Here is a 9,975-nt window from a genome sequence, read left to right as displayed (position 1 = left end):
ACTAACGACGACGGTGACGATAACGCCTGTGATGATCGCTACGAGGACGATGGCAGAGAGGGCGATGGCGATGAGGCGGCATCGAGCTTTACGCCTGAATGCGCGGTCCTCGGCCTCGTCTACTTTGCCGTAGCCTTTGAAGGACTTGATGGAGTCCATTGAAATGGTGGCGGTAGTGGTGCTACTGAGTTTAAGTGTTCAGATGGCTGGAGTTCGATGAGTGAATACTTTTAAGGAGGGCGCGGGGGGTCCTGCAAAATGACTAAAATGCCCTTAGTTGTCGGCTCGGTAACGGACAGAATAATGTCTAGGTAGTGGCAAATTAGTCCAAGAAAGCGTCGGGTGGTGGGATTAGGAAAGAGACGGGAAGAAGCGAGTATTTCTAACTCGGTTTTATGCAGCGTGAGGGGGGGTTTGTTGCCCAGGATATTCCTCAGAATAACAAGGTTGCCACTCCTCATTGAGGTGAGGAAGGAAACGAGAAAGAGAAGATAATGGCATTATTGTAATTATAAGATGAAGGAACACCAAAAGCTACTGCTTGCAGTGACATCTCAACAGACAGCTCTGAAGGAGCTGGACTCAAGGGCCCTGCGCTTGGTTGAAAGTTTTAGGAACCATTTTCGGATCACTTGCTTCCTAATAATAATAACCCACTTAATCTATATGTTTGCTCAAAGAATCTTGACAAATCCATTCACAAAAAGGTCAAGAGAACTTCGAGCATGTTTGGCGACTTTCAATTATAATTTATTTGGCCTATAATCCATAAATAAATTATAAATAAGTAGATTACAAGCGAAAGTGTTTGGTAATTAACGGATAATTAATCCATTTTTAATAGTAATGTTTGGCAAATAGGCGGTTTAAAATCTATCATTACTGTTAAAACGACCACAAAACAATCCATGGGTTGGAGAGAGATAAATGGGGCTTGGAATTTTGTGAAACGTAAGTTTGGCTACCGGGCTACACCCAGCTTATTTTTTCGATGGCTTGTAAGCTAAAAAAAACCATTTACTAAAAATGTCGAAGAAGCCGCTACGACCACTTGCCAAACACGCTCGAAAATTGCTTTATACCGAGCTTAGGACAAAATGGTAAGTGTATTGAAGAGAGTATTGGCATGGATGTCCAAACGCTGACGCATTAATACTAGGAGAAATGAGAAACTTAAAGGGAGAAGGAAGGCCAAAACTGGTACAAGCTAGTGACAAGAGTCACGCTTGAGGTTCTCAGAACGTCCTAACATTTTTTGAAACCCCAATTATTCCTTGTTTTCCTATATCATGCCACACACCCATAGTAACCATGGCACGGGCCAAAGAAAGAAACAAATCTAGGGACACCATCGTAAATTTATGGGCTGACTAAAAACCAAACCAAACCAAGACAATTAAGTAATTTAGGCTAAACAGAAGGATGAGCATTAGTACACTCATGTGAAGTCCCATGTGGAAGCCCCATTTTTTTAAGCGTAGAGGAACATTTCGGTGATGATATCTCCGCACCTATGATACCTACAATTGTGAACACATTCATATCACATACATAAGATCCTACTTAGAAAAATAGAGGAGGAAAATAAAAAGTACCAGAAAAAGAGGTGAAACAAATAGACATATTCTCTTTTGATATCTGGTCCTAGAGCTTCATAATTTTTCTTAATTGGCAACAGGAAGCTGTTGCTTGAGCTTGACCTGAAAGTTTGAATTCATCAGAAAAATGACAAAACCAATGCTTAAAGTCGCGGCCGAGTTCAGTAAGTACACTTGTGGATTTAATTATGAGGACTTGTACTCAAAACATAGGTAACCCAGTTCTTAAAACTGAAGCTGATGTTAACGGCTTTATTTTAGCCATTGTATATGTTACACAACTACAAATAATCTACAAGATCTTATTAGCTGCGAGCATAAAACCTTACATACCTTGGCCTGTAGAGCTAGTTTGAAGCTATTGGAGGTTATTTTGCACCATAAAAGACAAAGCCACGGTCCCTCCTCGAGCTAGCCAGGAGCACAAACTGATCCTGAAGAGCTTCCGCTATTTGGCTTTACACGCTGGCTATCTCATCTTTAGGACACAGATTGAGCAAACTTTCTTGAGTGATTGAGTGTTGGCTCTTCTGTCCGGTTGGAAGTGGCATCTAATTTCCTCGAATGTCTTGTTATTGACTCTGGAGGATGAAGCTCCACATGCATTGTGCATCTACTACTTCCCTAACAACGAAAATAGTGTCTTCTATAGGAAAAACACGTAGGAGGAAGGAAAAGACAATACATATCTCATTATCAATTTTAAATCAGTATGTTCGCTGCATAAAGTTGTTAAAAAACAATACAGGTTGATGCAAACAACTAAATATCAGCTTGGGTAAAATTCTAAATCATTGCAAACCGTACAAAAAGAAGTATAATTATTAACTTTAAAATTGATGTTGAGCCCATAAAATTCTACTGCCCATATAGATTTTTTAATATAAAAAGTCCCCTATATCCTTTTCACATTAATAGCACCATGACTGCATCTGATGTTATATTGTAGGCTTAGTTACAACCTGATATGCTGTGACATGATGTAATTATATGGGTGACCCTGGAGTCTATGTATCTACATGGGTAACCCCAGGGTTATTGATCATTGTCACAGGAGTAACCCTTAAGAGTTGTTTTTCGTCTAGGCTACAAGGTCACCCGTGTAGTTACAATTAGTAATCTCAAGGTTACCTGTGTAGATATACAGACCTCCAGTGCCACCTCGTAATAACACCATACCTCAGGGTAACAGCTTTGAATCAGAAAATGGTTTTATTGCGGTCCAATAACTTCTCAAATAGGCCTAAATCCATTAGATGGGCTTACTTAAGCTTTCCTACTTCATAATAACTCAGTCCACAGTATTCCATATACAGCAAACTTCGCTTCCCTCTCACTTCTTGATACATGCACTGGGCTTCTGCTCTTGATACTTCTGTTCTGTGCTGCTGCTGCAATGTCGAAAGTGGAAGAATCTCTGTGACCTCTCCATTTTGATGAGATAACCTCGAAAGACCAGAGACTAGGAGCGAGGTAGGGGGACAAGATGCAGACAGGTAGAGAAGAGAAGAAAGATAGTTATGAAGATTTAAGGCTTCAACCTTCTTTCTCTCTAAAACAGGATCCTGTAATCTATAATGCCATTGCCTGTAGTCTAATAGCCCAAAACCTAATCCTACAATCCAAAACCTATACTCTAATGCACCTGCAAGTATGTTTATTTCGCAGCCATGTACCAAAACTATAAAATCCAGTACTTTTCCATACAACAGCATCTGAGGATTAGAAAGAGTATACCAGACACATTAGTCGATAGTCTTAATAATGTGAAAAGATTGTCCACAAAAATTCTACTACATCGATTAGCATTGTGATATAGAGCCGTTTCAAATTTTGTATAGAGCATGACCAATCAGGTTTAAAAGGAGCTAAAGAAGATGATGCAAAGGCACTTAAAGCAGAATGGTCTGGACAGTACGCGAATTAAGCCAAAAAGAAGATTCAAACATAAACTTGCACAGATAACAAAGTGGATGTGGTCAAGTTGCAGTAGAACTACAAAAGAATACAGAAAGAGCAAGTTATTTCAGTTAAGGTCAAAAGAACCCAATATCTAACACCATAGCAGATACGTGTGCAACAAAAATTATTAGTGTTGTTAGAAGGAAAGGAGTACCAGCATATGCTAGGACAGACTTACATAGATAAAAGAATATTATTGGAATATGAATCCCTTGGCAGGGACATATGTATTTGTCAAGAAAGTAACACCCAAGAACCAAATTGCTACGATGTGGCATGCTATTGATGGTCATCATTCATTAATAACCTAATCTCTGAATATAGGATTGCTAGCCAAAAGATAAAATGTAAAATCATGTGAAAATGTTTAGACTTAACAAATCATTGAAATCGAACACATCAGTGAGACACATATCTTGAATGTGATCCGGTATTATTACTTCTTTAAGAGGTTGGTTGATCTTAGGAAAATAACATCAACCCAGAGGTTAGTTGATCTGATTCATAATTAAATATCCCTCTTGTCCGAAAAAATAAGTTCAACTAATTTCCGGTATCTTTAGGAAAGTTTCCATTTTGAGATGCAGTTGGAGATGTAAGCACCTTAAAACTGGTAGTCTTCTGAGCTAAAAAAATTGTGGTTTATATTGTGCTCAAATATGAACACTAGTCATGCATGCATGTCTGACTATAAATGTATGTTTATTCTAAATTGAGATTTAAAATATAAACCTATACTACTACTTGTCATTCACACCGCGATGTTGTATGTTTAAGGCATACTTTTGTACTTTTAAGACAGTTTCTGGAGAAAACCTGTGAAACCTGTGAAAATGAACTCCCTCCTACAAAGAGACAAAACAATGAAACATACTGTTGTGGGAAAGGCAATAACCAAATTGCTAGAATTTAGCTTATTAGTTACATTAATGCTTTGTTATTCAAGTTATCAGTTATGTATTAATAACTATTGTGAATAGAGGCTAGAGGGATATCAAATACTGATCTTCTAAAGTCCAATGTAAAACCATGTGAAATATTTTAAATTTTGTGAAACATTAACATCAAACGTATTGGTGAAACATGTATCTTACATCTAATCCATTATCTACATTCATCAATACTCTGATTCTAATATCATGACAAAGTTGGCTGGGTAAATACACTAAGGAAAACAGAAAGCAGTTCCTTTCATTACCAAAAAAAAAGTGAAGTATACAACTTACAGATATAGCCAGCACCAGCCTAAAGCATCAATATTCTAGTACCGGAAATAAATATGATAGGCGCAAAACACCAAAAACACCAATCTCTAAAGCTGAACGGTCCGCCTATAGAGCACCTCACTATCACTCTCATCGTCCTCTTCATCAGATACCAATTCGCTCCCAGGCATATCCAATTTCCCACCCATAACAAACGAAGGCCCCAAAGTCTCTCCTTCAATATAATCACCCTGCAACCTCTCCTCAAATCTTTGATCACTACAATTCAAGAACCACCCCAACCCACAACGAATCCCTTTGCTCGCCAACCTCTGGTACCTTGGCTTTATCCTTGCCTCCAAGCTATAAGTAAAATACTCAGGAAACTCCAACAACTCTTCCATTCCCCTTCTCATCTCACTCTTAAAGAAGTAAAAACTGTTCTTCATCACCTCAACTCGAAGCACAAGCAACTGCGGGCACTTGACAACCATTCTAGCCACATCTCCATCGGAAAACCCCCTCCCCCTAAGAAAGTCCACCGGCCTCATCATCAAATTCTGATTCAAGCCAACAATCTGCGGCAACTTCTCCAATGCCTTTGCAAACCCCTCAGGATCAATCTTAAGCTTCAAACTAAAGAAATACTGCATAGTCGACAGTTTAGCCTTCAATGGCAATCCAAGGATCTGCGGAAATTGTGCAACTATCATCGGTATCACCTCTTTTCTCACTCCAAAACTGATCAAAGCATCCACATTCGGCTTAACCGTCTCCTCCAAATCATATCCAAGAACATAAGTCCTTTTCTCTAGCATCCTCGCCAATATCCTCTTCGGAATCCCCAACTCAATCAAAAACTCAGCCAACGGCTTAATCATCGTCCCGACCCTCATTCCGAGAAAATACGGGAACTGGGTCACCATCGGCCCGATATCTCTAGGCGAAACACCGATGCTAACCAAATATGCAACCGAAGTACTCATCGTACCCTCAAGTTTAAACCCGAACAACTCTGGAAACCTAGATAACACATAAGGTATGTCCTGCTTCTCGACATCCAATCCTCTAAGGAACTTAACGACAGGGGCCAACTCAACAATTACACTAGAATGCAGTACCTGAGGGTAATTCTTCACAAACTCTCCGAGCTTGGGCTTCGGAAAGCCGATCTTTTGGAGGTAAGTAAGCACCGGGATGATGTTCTTGCGGAGAGAGCAGCCCAGCATTAACGGGTAGTTGTTGATGTCGTCGACGGTGAGGCCGAGCTTGGTCAAGAACTCAATTCGCTCTTTCATGACGTCGATTGTGGAGGGGAGCTCGATGGGGGCGAGCTCGTCGGGGATGATGCCGAGGGATTTGAGGTAGTCGGAGATGATCACGCGGGAAACGAGGCGCTCTTTGCGGCCGTGGATCGCTCCCCAAGTTACCGAGGGCATCTCGTACTCGGGGAATTTGGGGGAGGACTGGGAGGAAAAGTTGGGGTTTTGGGGGAGAAATTTAGGGTTTTGGAGGGTTGAAGCATGATTTAGGGTTGAGAGGAGAAATTGGATTGGAGGTTTTCGACGGGATAGAGCGATCATTGGATTAATTGTAGGAATGACAGTAGAAAGAGAGTGTGCGTGCGTGGATTATTATTTTTTTTCTCCCCTCTTTTTTGCTAGGGTTTTAGTTAGAAAGAGATCAGGGTTTTGGAGAGCGAGAGAAGACGGGGAGAGGCAGAGGCTGAGGACGAGGGTTAGCGGGTTTTTGGGCCACTATGGGCCGTCCTGATAAAAGTTTTGCTCAGCAATAGGGGCTTTGATATTATTGTCAAGAAGTGGGCTGGATCCCAACGTGAGCCCAAAAAACTGTACACGAGCTTAAACCACTCCAAAGACAAGCTCTGGCAACCCAAAATATAAAACTGATTAAATGGATCTAATTGTCCCGCAGTTTTGAGCGTTATTAGGTGACACGGAATTTAAATTTCATAATGTAGAGTCATTTTCAATATAAAAACTAACGAACTGTTATGTATCAGGTTAACAACATGGAGAAGTAAAGAAAGTAGTGAAGAAAATCCAAAATCCTCTACAGTAATACAGATTCTGAAAATAGACGGTTAAGCTTGGGTTGATCAGACAAACTAGATCACAAACATGAACGAGCACACTAAACACAAGAATCATATCAGAACACCCTATAGAATGGGGTGATCTATATCATTTATGGTTGGCTAGCGAAATTTAACCATCCCGTTTATGACGTGGAATGCCCCACTTGCATATAGTTGTTGTAATTAGATTGTTATTCGTGTATTCATTATAAATAATGACAGTATGATCGTTTCATTGATAGATTATAGGAGATTCCATGCACGTGACACCTATACCTTTGCTTTTATTAGAAAATCATATTACAGCTTGATTCCTTTCCTTACACAAACGAACAAATAAATACATTTATTTAGCATATAATCAATCATCATTGTTGTTCACGGATGTGATCACCATAAGTAGAGACTATACGTAGTAGAGAAGCAACGACGCTAGACTTCTAAAGAAATGAAGGGCGCCTACATCTTCATCTATTTTCTCACAATCTCTCAAACCCTCTCTTTAGCTTTGGCCACCTTGGAAGACACTTGCAAGAAAGTAGCCGGAAGTGACTTCAAATTTTGCGTGACGTCTCTCCAAGCTATTCCCAGTAGCCAAGCCGCGGATGCGAAGGGTCTCGCGCTCATAGCAACGAACTTGACGATTGCCAACTACACTCACAACTTAGCCAAAGTAAGAGAGCTTATGAGTAGTGCTCAAGAGAGATTAATATCATCTCCTCAAGTTGAGGTAGCGCTAAACTCTTGCTTGGCTAGTTACGCTGTGGGGGTCTCTGATTTGATGTCGGCTAATGCAAAGATTGAAGCTGTTGATATTGATGGTGCTCTGGTTAATCTAAGTGAGGCCTGGAAGAGGCCTATTGAGTGTGAAGATGCTTTCAAGAAGAGTGGGATGGGGTCTTTGTTGGTAAAAGAGGATGGTTTTGCTTCTAGATTGGTTACTCTTGCTTTGAAAATCACTGTTTTGATTATATCGTGAAGGGTATTTATTTTGCTTAGTAATTTCTTTTTGTTAGATTGATTAAGGAAATTCAGTACTCTAGCCCAAGTACATTGTGTATGAAATGTTGAACTCTTGTTTTAAAGAATTTTTTCTTTTTGGAGCAGAAAACAAGGGAAAGTCCCTGTTTGTTTCATTCATGAATATAAAAGATGGACACGATTATGTGTCCTACAAAAATATAGATAGAAACATATTCTTTTTGAATTGAGTATGTTCTTAGAAATCTTAGGTTTGCTGTTGTTATAAGAATGGGCCACTTCCAAAATCTAGCCCAGTAAAATTTAGCAAAGACTAGTGTAATATTGGCGCCCCAGTTGCGGAAAGAACTCCCACAGTTTTGTTTATGCGGATAGACCCGGTGGTGTCCCCATAAGTGCGGATTGACCTCCTCAATGAACTTTTTCGACTCTTTTAAGAGTTAAAAAAGAGGGCGTATACTCTCACTAGTAAAACTATAAAGTGATTTATTTTGTCTCCTCAAAAACTTTTGATTCGGGTCAAAAATATTTATTGAGGCTGTCTATCCACACAAATAGAATTGTATGAGGTGTATTTGCAAACGAGTGATACTATAGGGGGCTTATCTGCAGCTATAGAATTGTATGAGGTGTATTTGCAAATGAGTGATACTATAGGGGGCTTATCTGTAGTTAACCCAAAAAAAATATACACAAGCTTAAACTACCCCATAGATAAGCTCATCCAAATGCCCACAATCTAATAATCATTACAAGCGTTTTGTCTCTACTTGCACAGGGTTGGTTTTACTTATTTATCTATTTATTACTTTATATATCTGACTTTCTTATTCTCTAGACTTTCTTCGTTGATTATGGTCTTGTTTTTAAGAATTGAATTATTTTCATTTTTTTTAATTGTTGCCTTTAAAAGTAGATAACTTACTTATAAGGGTACCCTATTTATAATTTTTTTAAGCAGACACTATAGCCCCGTTTTGTAAAGGGTTAAGGAAATATGATTAAGGATAATAATTAACACATTTAACCTACTTGATATTCCGAATGACTAAATTATTAATCCATTATAGAAGTTTTATTTTAGCTATTGTGATTATTTTTAGTGTTTGAGAATAATAATGATTTTGACTATTTTCTTTGTAATTAGAAGGGTTAACTCTTAATCCTTCTAAATAAGAGTATAATCCTTCTAAATAGGATTATTAGTAAACTCATTATTTTGATGGGTTAACTGATTTTAACCCCCCTAAAGGAGTTAGCTTAACCCTTCTATATTGTTTATATTTGACAAATTATAGAGGGTTAACTCACTTTAATCATTGTATAAATTTTTATGTTTGGCAGGTTAAGAAGGGGTTAAGTCTTAACCCCTGACTTAACCCTTGCCAAAGGGTACCTATGGGTGGAAGTGAACCAAATAATTAATAAACATATTTATTTTTCCGCCTCCACTCTCCCGATCACTCTCTCTCTCAAACTCCGCCGGCCGAACCTTCACCCAAGCTCCACCAATCTTCCCCTTGTCGGCAGATCTTCCCCTCGCCGGCAGATCAAGAGCTCTCACTCAAGCTCCGGCCTCTTCCCCTTCGTCGGCGGACTCAAGCTCCACTCTTTTCCCTCTCGCCAACCGATCATTCACACTCTCACAGTCTCTTTCAGCCTTCGCTGATTTACCCCCTTGGCCTTGAGTTTCAACGGTCTTGGTCTCTTCCCTCTCGATCCTTCCTCGAATCTTGACTCTTCATCTCCGAATCGGGCTTCATCAGCACTTTAGTCATCTCGGCTTCACCATTGGGGTCTCTATCAGTCGCTACCTCTCAAACCCGACGAAACTTCATCGGCTTCACCTCTACCTCCCCAACCTGCGACCCCTTCATCAAAATGTAAGTTGAGGCTTAAAGTTACAATTTTTTTTAGTTTTGATTAGATATTGAATTATTCATTTCGAATAATTGACGGATGGATATCGAATATTAAACAAATAATGTAGGGGAAATTGCAGTTTGTTGTTAACCAAATATTCATGAATAATTATCGAACGCGAATAAATATTGTCGAATCAAATTTGAATGGTCATTTAGTGTTCGACTCAAATATGATCACGAATTCGTATATGTAGAAATGGATTGAA

The 9,975-nt window shown here is 39.3% G+C and overlaps 2 protein-coding genes across 3 annotated transcripts; one reads left to right on the top strand and one right to left on the bottom strand.

Annotated features, from left to right (window-relative positions):
* On the bottom strand, positions 1,746–6,483 carry LOC109846455 (transcription termination factor MTERF4, chloroplastic). Of its 2 annotated transcripts, none has more exons than XM_020415690.1 (2): positions 4,787–6,483; positions 1,746–2,244 (listed from the first exon to the last, which is right to left on the bottom strand). In XM_020415690.1, exon 1 carries the CDS (start codon positions 6,346–6,348, stop codon positions 4,873–4,875), a length of 1,476 nt encoding a protein of 491 aa, XP_020271279.1. In that variant the 5' UTR covers positions 6,349–6,483; the 3' UTR covers positions 1,746–2,244; positions 4,787–4,872. The 2 variants fall into 2 exon arrangements, with proteins under 2 accessions (XP_020271279.1, XP_020271281.1); XM_020415692.1 differs by having other exon boundaries at positions 1,746–2,222.
* LOC109845657 (cell wall / vacuolar inhibitor of fructosidase 2-like) lies at positions 7,312–7,842 on the top strand. The gene has a single exon (XM_020414928.1). The coding sequence runs from the start codon at positions 7,312–7,314 to the stop codon at positions 7,840–7,842; it is 531 nt and encodes a 176-aa protein (XP_020270517.1).

The sequence above is a fragment of the Asparagus officinalis genome, chromosome 6 (genome assembly GCF_001876935.1).
Source record: "Asparagus officinalis chromosome 6, Aspof.V1, whole genome shotgun sequence".
Lineage (NCBI taxonomy): Eukaryota > Viridiplantae > Streptophyta > Magnoliopsida > Asparagales > Asparagaceae > Asparagus > Asparagus officinalis.
This window is presented reverse-complemented; position numbering and strand designations above follow the sequence as displayed.